We start from the raw sequence: 18,186 nt of genomic DNA on the forward strand, positions 1-18,186 counted from the left end.
TGATAACAGCTGTTGATACGCTGCAGGAGGTTGCATTGGCTACCATGGGGGTAAAGTACCATTTGCTAAGAAATAATTAGGAAAAAACCCATGCCTGGGTAGCTTTGATCTGCCTGTGTTGTTGTCCTTGCAGAGGACATTGTATGCCCATACTGCATCTGTTTCTGGATGAGTTCATGAAGCCTTTATGAGAGCACGCATGCTCTATAAAGCAGCATTACCAGAAGGGTCCTGCTTGCTGTGTCAGTGCAAGCGCTGTGCTGCTGCGCTGTGCCTGGACTTTGTCAGACCACTCTGTCCAGACTCTCCAATGTCCACCTCTTTCACGTAAACACAGATATCTGAAGCTTTTTGCTGCTGTGACGGTCCTACTGTCTGCGCCACATTAGGCAGTTTGTGTCTAGCCCAGGTATCTGTTCGAAGGTGTAACAGCAATCTAAACGTGTCAGTAGCTGTCAGACTTGCACAAGCCTCAAGTCACCAACATGAGCAAAAATAGAAAGTTTTAAAACATGAAAGCAGTCCCCAAATCCTGCATGATTCCCGAACAGTATGAGGAGAGATATAAGGTACCTCCAAATTCCAAGTGAATAACCATCTCCCTTTACTCTAGGTAAGCACAAATCCAGCCATTAGTTTCTCGTTTTGTTTCTGATCTGATGCTGGGTGGAGAAGGGGGCCTGAAGCACAGCCTGAAGGAACTTTTAGCAAAAAAGAGCACAGGCTGTGGCTGTGTGCTATAACCTGATACTGGCATACACTATGGGAATGCTAGAAATCTGCCAAAGCACCTGCAGGCTGCTTCTTGGCAGGAGCATTAGAAAGTACTTGGTTCCCTCTTTCTTACTAAAAGTTGGTAAAAGACCGAGAAGAGTATGTGTGTGTGGAGGAAAACTGGGACGAGAGGACAAAAGGAGCACAAACCAGGTCATGCTTTTATCACTCTCTATAATACTGTAAAAAGAAATAACTGTGGACTGTTTGTTATTTTGAAGAAACCCAAGCTCCAGCTATACTGAGATGAATTAATTTGAAAAGAACTCCTCTTTATTTAAGAAATACACTATATGGAGTTACTTACTATAAGATTTCCATTCCTCTGCAACCCACCCCATCATACCAGCTTGGAGTGCTGCAGTGCTCCTGCAGTGCTAAAAACATTTTCAGAGGACCACAGTTCCACTGGAGCTTTTCTGTTTTTTGCTTTTATATGCAGATTAGTATTAGTGGGCAGAAAAGGTTATTTACTGCCATCACTGGAGTAGCCCTGAATCTGTCATCTACTTCTGCCTTTGACCTGGCATGCTGCAGTCCCGTCTGCCTCACCTTTTACTCTTCTGCAGCTTCTGAGTATAAATCAAGAGCCAACCATGAGTTCAGGGAGTCCCAGGGATGCGGTTGCAGTGTCTTACTGCGCAAATGTATTTCAAGAACAGGCTTGGACTGCAACGCTGCTGTCTGCTAGGAAAGAAGGTAGAGTACAGATCGGATGTCCATCACAGAAGAGTTGAGAAGAGATGGCTCTCCAGGGAGCTGCCTGCTTGCCTGCCGACTGCCACTTGTTGCTCTTAAAGACTCTGAGGTCACCTTGGATTAGGCTTGCTTGCTTTTTGTTTGCAAAAAACCCCTGAGTTTTGGGGGTGATGAGAAGTAGCTTTAACTGGAGATGACCAAAGAGTGTGGATTATTGGGCCATTAGGATAGGGGGTGGGGACAGGAAAGCCTGCTGGTATCTAAATCTAAATCTTGGTTACACCTGTGGTGCTGCTGACACCATTTCAGTTGGAAAGAAGGATATGGGGACTAAGGCTCCAGTGCTGCAATTCTTAACCTTCCTTATGAGGGCATCTAAAATCCAGAAGTCAAATCAGTGGTTGATCCCTTTGTTTTCAGGAGATTTACACAGAGAATAAATCTTGTCCCATGTATGTGTTCTGTAATACTTTTTTCTTTACAACTCTGTTCCAGAGTTATGTTTTAGGAGTTTTCATGGCTTCATTGACATTTTGCAGGGCTCCCTCCTTGCAGCGCCATGGAATGCTGTGTTGCTTTTGGTAGGTTGCCACACCACGTTGTCTAGCCCCCGGCTAAGGGATTTTATTTATTTTTATTTTGCATTATTTCAGCTGTTTTCACTTTTACTTTATTCTTTTCCAGTAGGATTTCTTCATGGATGTGGCAGCACATTATGTTTCTTGGTTTATGAGTTGTAATTTGTTAAATAGCCTGGTGGATTTGTTTGCCCTTATCTGAGAAATTTTAATAGTGTAGCAGCAACAGAATGAAAGGTGACACTTTGGGAGCGGAGCTCTGACCAAAACGAGGGAAGAGATGGGAAAGTTGTTATCCCAGAACACTGCTCATCTGAGCTTTTTCTAGCTGTCTTGTTCCTATTCAATTAAAGTCCCTGGATGAGCCACTATCACTCTTTAAGTGCAAAAGAAAATCTTTGCTAGAGTATACAGTAATATAATTTGAAATGTAACTGTGTGGTTAAATTGCATGCACATATATACATTGAGATTTGTCCTCAACAAACTCTGCGTTGTTCTCTTAACTATGATTTTTTTTAAAAAATGGGGTTTTTGCAGTGGTTGCTTTTCTGAGCCTGTGTTGCTTGTATGTTTTCTGCTCTTCAGTGTATAGGTTTCTGTTATTAAGACACCATTAAATTACATTCTTCATCTCTTATTTTTACTTTTTTTTCTTTGAGCAGTTAAATGATCAATTAAACTGTCATTGTGAATGAAATCTGAATACGTTTGTATGTCAGTAGCAAGAGAAATGTTGGCTGTCCCATTTAAGAACTATAACTTAGCATACAGTCTTTTGTTATTTTCTTGGTTTCAATGAACAGATAAGTAGTGTTACCTTTCATAATAGAGTGACTGTTCACAGAGAGACTACTGAAGGGTTTACTGTAATAATAAGGTGAAACTGATACGAAGGGACATAAAACATAGCTCCGTTAACTGATATAGAAAAGGAGGAAATGTCTGAAGGCCTCATTCTCATTTCTCTTGTAGGATTACCTCGACTGTATCACTGACCAGACGAAGCTCTCCCTGGGGACAGAAGAGCGATCAGCCCTGTTTGGAAACATACGTGATATCTACCGTTTCAACAGGTAAATTGGTATTTAACTAAATGAAAACAGTTCAATAGCCTGCGTTAATATGGAGCGAGCAAACCAAACAAATACTCTTTTATCACTTTAATACAGCCAGGATATATAAATTGAGAAATGGTCTATCTTTGATTATCACTAGGGTTGGTTTGCTGAGATGGGATTTTTTTAGCTGTTTATTTTATGAATCAAGTGTGGTCTCCATTTACTTTTTTTGTTTTCATGCTGGGTATTTCCATGAATTAAAGCCTAACCTGCTCTGTGACCTAACTGAGCCTAATGCAAGACCACTGCAAATGATATTCTTGCCTTGTTAAAGAGACCTCGTTTTATTCCTGATATATTGGGTCCTTTTCCGTGTCAATATACATCACCCAGATCTGGCTTTTGTAGTGTTTTATGACTATTAGGGACTCCTGAATTAACTTCTCAAAACTGTATTCAGGTACCTTTTCATTTATTGAAGGCTTCTGTTCAGTATCTTTACAGCCTTCTCCAAAACTCCGCAGATGGGATTCTAGCATATACTGGGAGCCTGAAGTAAAATTTTTTGCTTGTATAGCTCTTGCCACATTGTGTGGGACCTGCAGTAAGAAGCGCTGGCAGGGAAGATGACTGGCCTGGCTGAACAAGGAGCTTTTGCTGGAACTCAGGAAAAAAAGGAGAGTTTATCACCTTTGGAAGAACGGGTAGGCAACTGAAGAAGAATACAAGGACCTTGTCAGGTCATGCAGAGAGGGAATTAGAAAAGCAAAAGCCCAGCTAGAGCTCAATCTGGCCATGGTCGTAAGGGATAACAAAAAATGCTTCTGTAAATACATTCAGAACAAAAAGAGAGCCAAGGAGAATCTCCATCCTTTACTGGATGCGGGAGAGAACATCGTCACGAAGGATGAGGAAAAGGCTGAGGTACTTAAAGCCGCCTTTGCCTCAGTCTTTAACAGCCACACTAGGTATCCTCAGGCTATTCAGCTCCCTGAGCTGGAAGACAAGGATGGACAGCAAAATAAACTCACCATGATCCCGGAGGAAGCAGTTAACGACCTGTTATGCCACCTGGACACTCACAAGTCTATGGGGCCTGATGGTATCCACCCAAGGGTGCTGAGGGAGCTGGCGGAGGAGCTTGCCAAGCCGCTCTCCATCATTTATCAACAGTCCTGGTTAACGGGGGAGGTCCTGGACGACTGGAGGCTTGCCAGTGTGACGCCCATCTACAAGAAGGGCCAGAAGGAGGATCCGGGGAACTACAGGCCTGTCAGCCTGACCTCGGTGCCGGGGAAGATTATGGAGAGGTTCATCTTGAGGGCGCTCACAGGGCACGTGCAGGATAACCAAGGGATCAGGCCCAGCCAGCACGGGTTCATGAAGGGCAGGTCCTGCTTGACCAACCTGATCTCCTTCTATGACCAGGTGGCCGCACCTCAAATACTGTGTTCAGTTTTGGGCCCCTCACTACAAAAAAGACATTGAGGTGCTGGAGCGTGTCCAGAGAAGGGCGACGAAGCTGGTGAGGGGTCTGGAACACAAGTCTTATGAGGAGCGGCTGAGGGAACTGGGGTTGTTCAGCCTGAAGAAGAGGAGACTGAGGGGAGACCTTATCACTCTCTACAATTACCTGAAAGGGGGTTGCAGAGAGGTGGGTGTTGGTCTCTTCTCCCAAGTGACGAGTGACAGGACTAGAGGAAATGGCCTCAAGTTGCGCCAGGGGAGGTTCAGGCTGGATATTAGGAAAAAGTTCTTTACTGAGAGAGTAGTGAAACATTGGAATAGGCTGCCCAGGGAGGTGGTAGAGTCACCCTCCCTGGAGGTATTCAAGGAGCGTGTGGATGTGGCATTGTGGAATATAGCTTGATGGGCATGGTGCTGTGTGGTGTTGGGTGGGTTGGTTTTTGGTGTGTTGTGGTTTGTTTTTTTGTGGTAGTTTTTTTTGTTGTTTTTGGTTTTTTTGGTTTTTTTTTAGGTTGGACTTGATGATCTTACAGGTCTTTTCCAACATTAGTGATTCTGTGATTCTGTGACTGCCTAGTGGATGAGGGAAAGGCTGTTGATGTTGTCTACCTGGACTTTAGTAAAGCCTTCGACACTGTCTCCCACAGTATTCTCCTGGAGAAGCTGGCGAATAGTGGCTTAGACAAGTGCACTCTTCGCTGGGTAAAAAACTGGCTGGACGGCCGAGCCCAGAGAGTTGTGGTGAATGGAGTTAAATCCAGTTGATGGCCGGTCACAAGCGGAGTCCCCCACGGCTCAGTTTTGAGACCAGTCTTGTTTAATATATTTATCGATGATTTAGATGAGGGGACTGAGTGCACCCTCAGCAAGTTTGCAGATGACACCAAGTTGGGAGGGAGTGTTGATCTGCTTGAGGGTTGGAAGGCTCTGCAGAGGGATCTGGACAGGCTGGATGGATGGGCCCAGGCCAATTGGATGAGGTTCAACAAGGCCAAGTGCCGGGTCCTGCACTTTGGCCACAACAACCCCATGCAATGCTACAGGCTTGGGGACGAGTGGCTGGAAAGCTCCCCCGCAGAAAAGGATCTGGGGGTGTTGATTGACAGCCGGCTGAATGTGAGCCAGCAGTGTGCCCAGGTGGCCAAGAAGGCCAACAGCATCCTGGCCTGTGTCAGAAATAGTGTGGCCAGCAGGAGCAGGGAGGTGATCGTGCCCCTGTACTCGGCTCTGGTGAGGCCGCACCTCGAATCTTGTGTTCAGTTTTGGGCCCCTCACTACAAGAAGGACATTGAGGTGCTGGAAAGTGTCCAGAGAAGGGCGACGAAGCTGGTGAGGGGTCTGGAGCACAATTCTTATGAGGAGTGTCTGAGGGAACTGGGGTTGTTCAGTCTGGAGAAGAGGAGGCTGAGGGGAGACCTTATCGCTCTCTACAATTACCTGAAAGGAGGTTGCAGAGAGGTGGGTGTTGGTCTCTTCTCCCAAGTGACAAGTGACAGGACAAGAGGAAATGGCCTCAAGTTGCGCCAGGGGAGGTTCAGGCTGGATATTTGGAAAAATTTCTTTACTGAGAGAGTGGTGAGACACTGGAATAAGCTGCCCAGGGAAGTGGTGGAGTCACCCTCACTGGAGGTGTTGAAGGAACGTGTGGACGAGGCATTGTGGGACATGGTTTAGTGGGCATGGTGGTGTTAGTTGATGGTTGGACTTGGTGATCTTACAGGTCTTTTCCAACCTTAGTGATTCTGTGATCTTCAATTTTAGGGGTATGCTACTGCTACTTTTGTCTGAATCCTTTGTTACTATAAAAATAATTAACTTACTCAGCATTTAAGGAAAACCTGAACATTGAATCGATGCAAGAAATACCTTAGCATAAAGGTCCCACGTCTTTTATATCCCATTACTCCTGTAAAAGCTCTTCTAGCTTTGCTGTAGTTGACAAAACATCTCCCAAACTACTGTGTTCTTTGAAGAACAGCAGATAATTTAATTGAATCAAAAGAGGATTCTGAAGTGGAGTACTTATGTCAAAACTCATCTTCAATGTTTTTCCATCATCATGGGAAGATACTTTGAAGTGCTTCTGCTGCTGGGATTGCTGTTCAGTATCAAAGGGAAGAAGTGGGGACAGATCTATTCAGAACTTATGGACAAAGATGAAACCTAAAATATTTTCCTGAAACTGCTGCAGAGTAATGGAAATACGCTTAACTAGAAAGCTGCTGTGTCCTGCTTCAGGTACAGCAACTGATTTGACTGTCTAACACGATAGAAAATACATAGCGGTAGCCTGATTGTGTGTTTTAGAGCCATGAGACAATGATTGTGAGCTTACAGCTTCCCAGCGGTCACAGGTTGGAAAAAAAACAGTCCTGGCCATTATATTTTCTGATCTTTCAAAAGCTAGAGGAATGGCAGACTTGGTAGCTAGGAGGCATTTATACCAGCATCATTGCAAATATTACCTAATAAAAATACCTTCAAGTATGATCAGTCATTATACAGAATAATTGAATTGCAAAAAAAGATTTGCAGAGGTTAAAAAAAAAAAGATAGAAGAAAAAAAGCAGCTTTGGACAATTTTAGAGATAGGTATGTTACAATGGTTAAAACTCACTGGAAAGTTGTCCAAAGCCTCTAGTAAATTGCTAACGTATTTCAGGCATTCTAATTTAAAATTCTGCGTGGAAATTGTGAGCTTTTAAGACTGAAAACTCATTGTAGATCCCAGTATAGCTTCAAGGATTAAGTTCTCTCCTCTGTGAAACTTGGCATGTAGCTTCTGGTCCTAAACATACTCTGGAGCCTTTTTATTTATTTTTACCTTTGAAAAAGGTCCATTTGGCAGTTCTGTGTTAGTAGTTTCAGATGCTTTTTGTGAGCATGATTTTATCATTTCAAAATGACCTTGTTTTTCTTAACTTTGAATTTGACCATTAATCAATGATCATAGGTTTTAGTCTTGGGGTTTTTTTAGACTTTGTATAGATCTGAGAAATTACATTTCAGTAAATGGGAATTTCTCTCAGCTAAACTACGATTTTTAGATGTTGCATTGGATGGCAGAAATGATGGTCAGGATGCTAACTGCTAGTCCTGTGACTATGATCCCCTTTTGGAAAGCTATTTCTTAAAGCAGAATCACTGACTATATACTGGTCCACTGGTCCTGCTCCGTCTCTTGGGAAAAACTCCCCTACTTATTAATTTATTTATTCAAAACGGGGAGGTGTTCTCTAAGTCAGCATTTGCTGCTATTCTTCCTTGGCAGCATTCTTCCTGTTGAGATTCTTTCCAGTGTCAGTTTAGGATAAATTCTCCACCTGATACCATGACTCGATTGTGAAATGGGAACTCTGCAGAGAAATGTGCTCAAATTTAGTATTTCTACTAACGCTCAGGTGATCTTAGGAGAGGCCTGCCTCTTTCCATTCCACCAAAATTGCCTGTCTGATGTCCCTGTCATTACCATCTCTCACTGGCTCCAATTCAGGTCGAAAGGGAGGAGAAAAATTCTTGTGTCTTATTTTAAAACGGTGTGGTGATGATATAAAATGAATAAAATAAGTGCCTCACCTGAATTGTATGTGCAAATATGGTGATTATTTGCAGACCTATAAATGTGTTTATCTCATTCTTCTTGTCCTCCTGCAGTCAACAGCTTGATACTAACCTGCACTTTGTCATATTGAAAGTCTTCACTCACAAGGAGAAGATAAGTGTTTTGTCTTGAAAATAATTTGTACTCCAGAAAAGCAAAGCATCCTTAAAGATATTGTAATGAGACTTTTATTCATTTGACTTGAAAAGATAACAAATGCATTGCATGAAAAATTGTCTCTATGCTTACCTCTCTCATCCCAAAGGATGAGATAGCATTAGCTATCGATGATGGTCATACAGATTCAAACTTTTCCAGCCCATAATAACCCAAGCTGGATAACCCAGTACGTAGTCTTAAATGGCACTGGCAGCATGCTTTTCAGTGTGAGTCTTGTTAGTGATTCAGCTGCAAGAGCATCAAGTTCCTCTAATGCTCCTTTTCTGCCTGGGCGGTTGGCACCAAGCGAGTTGCAGAGGCCCAGAGCTGTGGTACCGTCTGTGAATAGCGTAAAACCTCTGGATATTCAGGTGAAGGGAACTAATGCTTCTCTCTGTTGCTTCTTTTGCCTCTTCTCAGGTGCTTAAATGTAGCCTATAATAATAGCCCTGCTCTTTCGCATATCAACTTGGTATTATAGGGGTATATTTACGTTTTTCAGGATTCCTGGGCATGACAAATTTGTTATTTTTGCAGTGGCAGGCTGCTCTTGCCAATCCCATTCTTACCAGCCAGATGAGACAGAGTGCAATATAGGTAACGAATCTTTCAAAGCACGGCCCTTATCTTATGGGCTTGTGCTGAGGAGATATAAACCGCTAGCATATTTACTGCATAAACTTGGACTCATTGCATGAATATATAAAATATCTAAGTGCAGCTTACTGTATCCTGTAGAAGAAATAATACAGTATTGAAGGAGACTGTAGGAATAAAAAGGCAATCAAGGTGCTACGTACTCTAAGCCATCAGGAGAATGTCTGCCTGCCGGATGGCAGGAATCCTCTGAGCCTGTTCAGTGTGTTTGATGTTATTTCCAGAACTCATGTGTGGAACACAGTCAGTCATTATAATTAATTAATATGGTCAACAATGCTACAGTTTGCTGCTTTTGCTGATGTAAAGGAGCTTCACAAGTGTGGTGTTTCAAGCAAGGGTCATATTTTTATTCCCATTTTGATGAAGGGAGAAATTGAGGTGTGGAGGTTAAATCATTGCTGTACAGAGTGGCTTAGTGACCACTGAACCTAAGGTCTTGTTTGTCTTTGTTCCCAGTGGCTGATTGCTGATTTCTCCCCTTCCTTCCTCCAGTAATTAGAGAAGCAAAGAACAAGTCAGGAAAGTTTTCTGGTTTACTCCTTTTCTTTCTTAAACCGGGAAATTGTGTCTGCTTAGAGGGGAAGAGAGCAGTTCCCTAGATACAGGCTTAGCAACTCTTATGCAAAAGTCCTTCAGGGAACCAGCTGTGAACTGGGAAAAAAGTAGCCCTAAACAGAAAATCATCTCATGAGAAGGGGGGGGGGGGGCGGGGGGAGAAGAGAAAAGTTCTATCAGAGAACAATTTGGCAGAAAACTCAGTTTCTTCTCTCGTTTTTTTGAGTACATCTTTCAGTAAGACTAAAGACTATTTGGATGAAGGAGAGATCTTTGCGGTTTTCTTCTTCTTCTTGAACTCTTTCTTTCACTGAATTGGCTTTCGAGAACTGAGTTTCATACAACAGTGAACATGCTCCCTTATTGCTTTGCTCCTGTTATAATGAATTCATTTCCTGCTTGGCATGTCAAAAATATAAAATCTTCTCATAAGGTTTTATTTTTATGCATGTAGAATTTATATATCCCTTTCCAGAAAACTTTTTCCAGGCTAACCATTCTTCTTCAGTGAAGAGACAAACTAAAGGCAGACATATTTTCCTGAGTGAGCTTCTTGTACGTGTAATACATCCCTCGTTCTCATCTGTGTTATTCAGGCCAGCTCTTCATCTCCTTCGGTCAAGTAAAGCTCCTAGAACATATGAAGTCTTTGTAGGACAGGGCATGTGCTTCAGCATCTTTGAAAGTTTTCTAGTTTTAAATTGTGTTCATTGTAATACAAGCTACACAACTGTCTGTCTACACCACTATGAGTGTCGCAGAAGAGCTGTCAGTCTGAAGGAACGGCTCAGCTTTGCTTAGGAGATCAGCAATCCATGGTCATTTTGATGACTTGAATTTTTAAGTATGTGGGAATAGCATTTCCTTAGAGTGCTCCTCTGCCTCCAAACAAAAAAACCCAGTGGCTATACATCTAGGGGGAATAGGGTCATGAAAGGGGTTCTTGTTTCCTTTTTAGGACTCCCTGCATTGTAAGTGCTTTAGGCATGACTGCCATGAATGATGAAGCACTCTCTGGCTCCGAATTTACAGGTGTGTCTATTCCAAGGTGTGCCATAATTGTCTTTCCTTTTCCTGTTCTTTGTTTTAGTGAACTTCTGCAAGATTTGGAAAACTGTGAAAATGATCCTGTGGCTATAGCAGACTGTTTTGTTTCCAAGGTAAGTGGCTACTGCAGGAGTCAGCAGCACACCACCAGTTGCAGAGTGATATCGGGGAATAAGATTAATTTACTAGTTTGTGAGATGTGACTTCCACCAAGGAAAGTTAGCAAATCTCTGGAAAGGGAAAGAATTTCTCTTAGTAGGTGATAGGGATATGGCTCTGACTTGCATTTTTAAAAAAATCAGGAAAAAGGTGTTCTTTTCTTCAGTAAGTGTATCTGAACTGGTGGAACTACTGATCTAGGGTTCATTTTTACATCTTTTTTTTGTGGAGTATTACAGGGATTGATTTTTTTTCTCCTTTTTTAATACAGATTATCAAGTGATACTCCAGTTATACCTTGTCAGGTTAAAAACGACTAGAGAATACAACTTGGCTGCATTTTTAGAAAAGGCAATAACCTTAATGTACTTGTGGCCATATGGTTTTCTGAGATGCATTTTTTTCCCTGAATCCAGCAGCCATACCTTTAATTTTCTTCTTAAAGGGGATGGCCCAAAGTCTACCCTTAAGATTCAAATCTCATTCTCTCTGAAATACTTTAAATTTTCTGAACATTGATATGACATCGTCATTCTATTGGACAATTCCAAAGGCATAAATTATGGAGAAGGAAAAGTTGTTGGGTGGAGGAGAAATACAGGGAACCAAAGTAGGTGCCTTTCATTGCAGGAAACCCAGACAGCCAGTCAGGGAGAAGGGGAATGGCTATAATGGGTAGGACAACAAGAGATGAAGTAATCTGGGCTACAGATGACTGCAGTTCACTGCAGACTTCACCAGGGAACCTACGTTTGCCTTGAATCTGTAGAGCCCAAATGTGTTAAGAAATAATGCCATCTCCATATTTCTGGAGGAAGAGGAATGGAAGAGGGGTGTGTAGTTGTTTAAATTTGGATAATGTCTCTATGGTTGTGTTTGCCTGTCTCCATTAAAAAAAAAAAAAACTAACAAAAAACAAACAAACAAAATCAAACCCCCAAACCACAAAAATGTCATGTTTTAGGTTTTGTCGTGAATTCAGTATTGCCAGCACCAATCATTCAATATAATAGGTCTATCACAAGGATTTAGGATTAACTGGACCACTCTGGTTTTTTCGGCACTGTTGTGACACAAGGGATTTTATTGGAAAGGGGAGTGATGATACTAGCTTAGTGCTGCCGTTTCACTGGATCACTTGCTTGAGTTGAGTTTGAGAAAGCTGTTACTTATCTAGCAATTGATCTTTTGTAAGCACTGAGAGATCTTAGTATTGGCACTGCTACTACAAAAGTAGGATGTATTTTTGCCCCGTTGCAATGGGGTTTATGGCATGTTGTTACCACTCCAGATAGCCTATACTGAATTGAAGGAGAGAGAATGGGATAAGGGCAAGTGCAAATGCAAAGTCCTGCTTCTGGAATGGAATAACCCCATGTGCACACTGGGTCTGGCTGACTAGGAAACAGCTTAGCAGAGAAGGATCTGGGGTACTGGCAGACAAGAAGTGCCTGTGCAGTAGAGGCCAGTTGTGAGGCCTTCATGATATTTACAGATAGCACAGTCTGGAGCTGGTAGATCTTTCTGCTTGCTTATAGCTGGGACCACTGGGACTACTCCTGGCTGCGACATGAAACAGAGGTGGTACAAGCGAAAATAGCAAGTCCAGGAAAAAGTTGGGTTCTCATTCATATTGGCCAGCTGAAAGGAGTTTTCTGGTCAACTTTCTGGCCATTAGTTCCAAAATCCATCTGCATATCATTGCTTGTGCTTTTTGTTCCCTTGTCAAATGCTTTTAGTATTTGTATTATTGGCATGCAACTGCCTGATGGCTCAGAAATTGCTAGAGATTGCAGTCCTAACAAGCATTTTTTAGCTTCATCCAGACAAGTGCAAACACTTAAAAGCAAAATCAAACAATACCAAAATACCCCACAGTTCTGGTTTTGGCCATGAAGATGTCATTACAGCAACTGCTGACTGTCTTAACAGACTCCAGTTGTCCATTCTTGGTTGCTTGTGTCTTCCCAGCATTGAGTAGTGGAAATAAAACTGCCTTTTTTGGCAGTATGCAGTCCTTCAAGTCTTACGGGACTTTGGCCATTTATTGTTTGATCGCTTCGAGTGTGCAAGATCTTCGCTGTGAGTTAAGCACAGGGATAATACCATGCTGAAGTCATAGCTCACAGCCTTAGCTAATGGATGTAGCTCCGCTGGAGCTTTAATGCTTCCAGTGGAACTGTGCTTAGGTTACACAAGCTCTGGCTCTAGCGCCATTTTTTTCACCCTACTGGTTCAGCTGTGAGTACCGTAGTTGTTGGGAATTTAAATGTATAATGAAGTTTTCACTATAGGTACTGTGTTTACTTCTTGCATTTCATGAAGCTCAGTAACTGCATAAAGTAATAGCCATTTCTTTCTTCAGAATTCATGTGAAATGACACAAAGTTGGTTTGCATGTATAACAGAACAGTTACGGTTAAAGTAACTCTGGAGCTTGTTGGAACTAAAATATTTGATATTCATGAAAACATCTAGGGAGCTTCATTTTCTAAGGTCTAGTTTTGGACCATATTTGATGGACTGTTTCTTTGAACTTGTCTTCGTTACTTGGTTTTGCTCAATAAAATTTGCTGTAGAGCATTTTATACTTCCCTCATACATCACTGTGTTTCCTGTGTATAACTTTCATGCTTGAGTAGTAAACAGCCTTGCAACTTTTAAGGGAAATAGAGTAAGCATTATCAAATCACATTAGCGCACTTTGAACAAATACTCATAATTGTGGATTTGAATCTTTATCTTAACATTTGTTGTGCTTAGTGCCCAAAGTAAATAGCTCCTAAAATTGCAGCTTTTACTTGTTAGTAGACTTCAGGAAGATGTCTTTAGTATAGACTAGCCAGTAACATAAAACTCACTAACAGATAAAATAACCATGCAAAGCTCTGACTTTCTATAAATAGAAATATTTAATAACAACTTACAACATTTTATGAAATCCCTCTGCTTCCAGATACTTTAATTCATTAATAACCCACAGGCAAATATAGAGACAAATGCAGAAAAGTATGCTTTTTAAAAACCTGCTGTCCGCTCATGAATTGCTGCCTTTACCTTTCTGCCCCAAGATGCAGATGGTGTGGATGGGTATTTCTTTAAACAGTGTGGGATGGCTGCTGCATGGAAATAACCTGCCACTGAGAGTAGTGATGTACTAGTTTAGTTTCTACCAGCTCTGGTCCTGCCTCTTTGTCTAGAGGAACTGTATTAACTCTAGTACATTAAATGTCTTGGATACATTTTGCTGGTAACTGTAATCGGAAGCTGATAAAAGGGTTCCAGTGAAAGTTTAGCTATAGCTTAATTATTCACATAAAAGTTTGTTTATATGTTTTCTTGCCAACTCAGTCTTTCATTTTCATAGTAATGATGCCAGTGTTAATTAGAAGACTGACTTCAGTATTCCACACGTTTACATTTAAGTGAGTTGCTGTAAAGGAGAGCTTAATTCTGGCACGTTGCTCTTCTCACTCAGCACCCCAGAAATTCAGAACATATGTTTTCGGAAAGACATACCAACAGCTTAACCAAGAGGAAAGGGAGAATTACTGTAATCTAGCATCTTGTTAATGAAGAGATGATCCAGACAATTGGCTTCAGCTTACGCTCTGACTCAGCTCATTTTCTCAGTCTCCATTTTCTTTTAAAGTGCCTTTTATGGCTATAAAAAAGCACAGTGCACCAAGTGTTGAGAGAAGATCGGGGCCGTAGCCATGTGTTTGGCATTTTGCTTCACGAGGAGGAGACGCACAGTGAATTGATTCATCAGTGAGGGACAAGCTAAGTATATCTGGGATCTTCCTGTGCTTGGCTTTGCTCCACAGGGTGACTTGTAGTCAGTGCGGATAAACTCTTAGCTTGGGTCTCAGTTTTTGCACCCTCTATCGCACCAGCTTTGGGCCCCCAGATTAAAAAAGATCTCTGGAGTGATTACAGTTTCCCTGCAGAGATCATCTTTTAATCTGGTTTGAAGACAGTTGAGGTGAACAAAATTATTTTCAGGCGGAGTAAGGATAAGACTGTCCAAAGACATCCTGATGAGCATAGCTGGTGTTTTGCTTGCAGTGTGAAAGTACTGATAGAAACATATTAAATCCATCTTAGTCCTGGCTTTTCTGTTGCTTCTGAACATAGTTCACAGAATTGGCTTTAGCCTGCAGGGCTTGTGTCCTGATATGCTCCCAGTAACACTGTGCTCACTCTGGGGAGTCTGCTGTGAAGTAGAGAATACCAGCTGGACACGTGAATTAAAGGTGCCTTCTTTGACCATGCAGAGGTGCTGGGTACCCAGGCAGGCAGTGTGAGAACGGCCATCCTGAGTAGTGCGGCTTCCTTACTGAGGCTTAGGAAGAACCTCTCTTGGAAGTGGCTCTCTTGGCTGCTCTCCCAATGTGTTCATGTGAATCCTGCAGATGCCTCGGCCAGGTGTATGACGTTGATTCATGCCAGCTTTGTAAGTTTGAATGCATATCAACAATCTCGTTCTGGAGGCAAAATATAGGTAATTGACTTTCTACTGGCAGGATGCTCGCATAGCTTGGTAAAAGTAAATGCTCTCTCACGGTTTCGTTTGATGAAATGAGCTGTGGCGCAATGAAGCACGTACACATGTAAGTGCAGTAAGAAATTTGGAATCTTGTCTGTTCAGAAAGCAGGGATGATTGTGAAACCATTCTTAAAAGTTTTAGAGGTATTGAGGGCATAAGGAACTACATTTGTTTTTTTTTAATACAAGTTGTTCCAGTTAATAGCTAGACTAACATTCTTATAAAACCAAAAACCCCACTGAAAATAGTTTTGACTGTGTGTTAAAAAAACCAAACACAACAAACCACACCCCACCCCACCCAAAAAACCCCAAACAAAACCCAAAGTGGAAGAGTGTGAAAAGGCTTCTGGGGATTTCAGACTTGCTTTGATTTTGTGGGAAATGTGTACTCAGTCCACTCTGAAACCCCGAAATGTTTGGCCTTGTGTGTTTTACAGATAATGCTTTCATTTGTTAATATTTCACAACAGATATTCCTTTCTTTTTTGTTTGAAAAGTAGAACAATCATGTGGCTATATTTATGACTAGAATATATATATTTAAAAAAAAATTGGCACAAAATGTTCTGTACTTTGCTTATGAAGTAGTTCTATAAACTGCATTGTTCTGTGATTGTAGCCATGGGACTATATTACAATTTATACCAAAAAGCCTCTAAATGAAAACATTATATTAATATATACATATATATAAAATAAATCACCTTTTTTCATCATACTGAATTTCATCCTAATGGTCTCTCTTAAGCACCCTGTATGAGCGCTAGCTAGTTTGGTAGTGATTGCTGCAGAAAGTTACACAGTGTAATGTCTGCGGCGCTCTAAGGTTTGTTAATTCTTCATTTTGAGCGGTTTGGAGCTGTGGCCGGAGGTCCCAAGCATGGACATGGACAGGCTATGGCACAAGCTTGCTGTCTCTGGGTGTGGACATGGAGCGTAGGTACACCGCCGTAAGCTGTGACAACAAAATTGGTCCAAGCGTGAAAAACCAAGCTACATAGCTTAACTGTATTTGTAGCAAGACTACATTTAGTTGGTTGGTTGGTTTCTAAGGGAAGAGCAGTTTAATAAGCTTACAGCCCACTAGTGAGTAAATGGGGATCACAGTCCCCTAGAGAAACATTTATTAGAAGGTTGCTCGAGTTACTTATTTTTTTCAGAGCAGATAATATTGAAATCTGGTAAGAAATACTGAAATGAATTGCAATGACTTGTACTCACGTGGAGTAGCATCTTATTTTATACAGGGTCCTTATCACTGCTCAGTGGAGAAATGCATGGCACAACCCACTTTACTCCCGCAAGAGGCAGAAGGGAGCAGTGCTGTTGCAAATGGGGAAGGGTACTGCCTGAGCTGCCTCTTTCTGATGAATGGCCCCAAAAAACCCACCCCAACAAAGAGACACAAAAGCCACAGCCTACGTCAGCCCTCTCCCCAAGTGGTGTTGCTCCTCAGAGCACTGTTGCCTTCTGTGAAGGCAGATACTTGGTCTTGGCATTCACCAGCGACTACGCCCGGGAGACTACCCCTCGCAGAGCACAGCTATTGTGCTGCAGAATGCCAGAGCCTGTGCTGAAGATGCTTCGAGTGGAAACTGGGGTCTTGTTTACTACCAGAGGATTGCTTCTTTTCTAGGGCTCAGGAAAGAAAAAGTAACTGATTTTGGGAGCACTTTGCCATTCTGCAGTGCTTTCTTAGTCTTTAGGACTCCAGCAAGCTGCAGAAATTGCGTATTATTTGGGATAGAAGTTGATAGGCAGATGTGAACTTAAAGCACATGGGAATGTTTCTGGAAACCTGTTCTTGCATAGAATGAAATGATGATGATTAAGAAAAAAATCTTAGGCCAAGGAGGAAAGAAATGAAACACAGGCTTTTGCTCTGAGAAGCTTGTCAACATTAAGTGTGGGCAATTTTACTGTGACAGGCAAGTGTGGAAACCCACCTAAATCTAGTTACAACTTGTTTGGGTAATAACTGTCTGCTTTCACAGAGTCATAATTTACTTTAAAAAAAAAAAAAATCACTTTTGTGGCTTCTAATTTTCATGCTTAGACTGTGCTCAAATGTGAAAGTATTTATAGTTGTTTGAAAATCGCACACCAAACATAACCTGCAAAACTTACTTCTCCCAGTAAGCAGGTGTGTGCTTTAGCACACAAAAAACTACATATGTGCAAGTCAGCTGTTTGAATGGGGGTGGGGTGCTGATGGGGGGGTGGTGGTTTTTTTATAGGATGCATAGATTGTCATAAAGGACCTTGGAGGCTCCTTTGCAAAGCCACTTGTTTTATCTCTGTGTAGGTTTCCTAGATTTTTCCTTCAAGTAAAGGAAAAATCTCCCCTCACAAAAAAAGAAATTCAATGAATAGGTCTCTGGTAGTGTTAGGGCTTTCACAGTGAAAGTAGAAAATTCCTTGATCAGGAACTGGAGGAGGCATCTTGATGTCATCATCTTTATCTTGCACATGTGTTACCTGCTAGTTTGACAAAATCTGAATATATGTAAACCTTTCTCCCCATGCAGAGTGAAGATTTCCACATATATACACAGTACTGCACCAACTACCCAAGGTAGGAATTCTGGGTTCCCTTTCTTCATTTGTCCCTTGGCCAGTTTATGTAATGCAAGTTACAGTCTATAAAAAAAAAAATAAAAATCAGCTTCTCCCCCTCCCAAATTGGAGGAAGGGTCAAGGAGTTTACCTTTTTTTGTAAAAAAAAAAAAAAAAAAAAAAGAGAGAAGAAAAAAACCCAAAAATGAAATATGCTCATCTGAAGTTTTGTTTTGACTGTCCTTGTCATTCATTGCTATTATCCTCCTTTAGAAAATGATGGTCTTATTCTGCAGTGCTCCAAATACATAATTACCA

The 18,186-nt window shown here is 41.7% G+C and overlaps 1 protein-coding gene across 3 annotated transcripts in view; it reads left to right on the forward strand.

Moving 5' to 3' along the window:
- Window positions 1–18,186, forward strand: part of PLEKHG1 (pleckstrin homology and RhoGEF domain containing G1) — a 104,659-nt gene that overhangs the window by 64,989 nt on the left and 21,484 nt on the right. For 2 of the 3 annotated variants that reach the window (XM_059833510.1, XM_059833519.1), the window contains 3 exons: window positions 3,027–3,127; window positions 10,645–10,714; window positions 17,841–17,887. In XM_059833510.1, the coding sequence (XP_059689493.1) occupies window positions 3,027–3,127; window positions 10,645–10,714; window positions 17,841–17,887 (218 nt within the window). The remainder of the gene's footprint in view (window positions 1–3,026; window positions 3,128–10,644; window positions 10,715–17,840; window positions 17,888–18,186) is intronic. The other variant, XM_059833529.1, reaches the window with a different exon arrangement.

This window comes from Gavia stellata, chromosome 2, assembly GCF_030936135.1.
Source record: "Gavia stellata isolate bGavSte3 chromosome 2, bGavSte3.hap2, whole genome shotgun sequence".
NCBI lineage: Eukaryota > Metazoa > Chordata > Aves > Gaviiformes > Gaviidae > Gavia > Gavia stellata.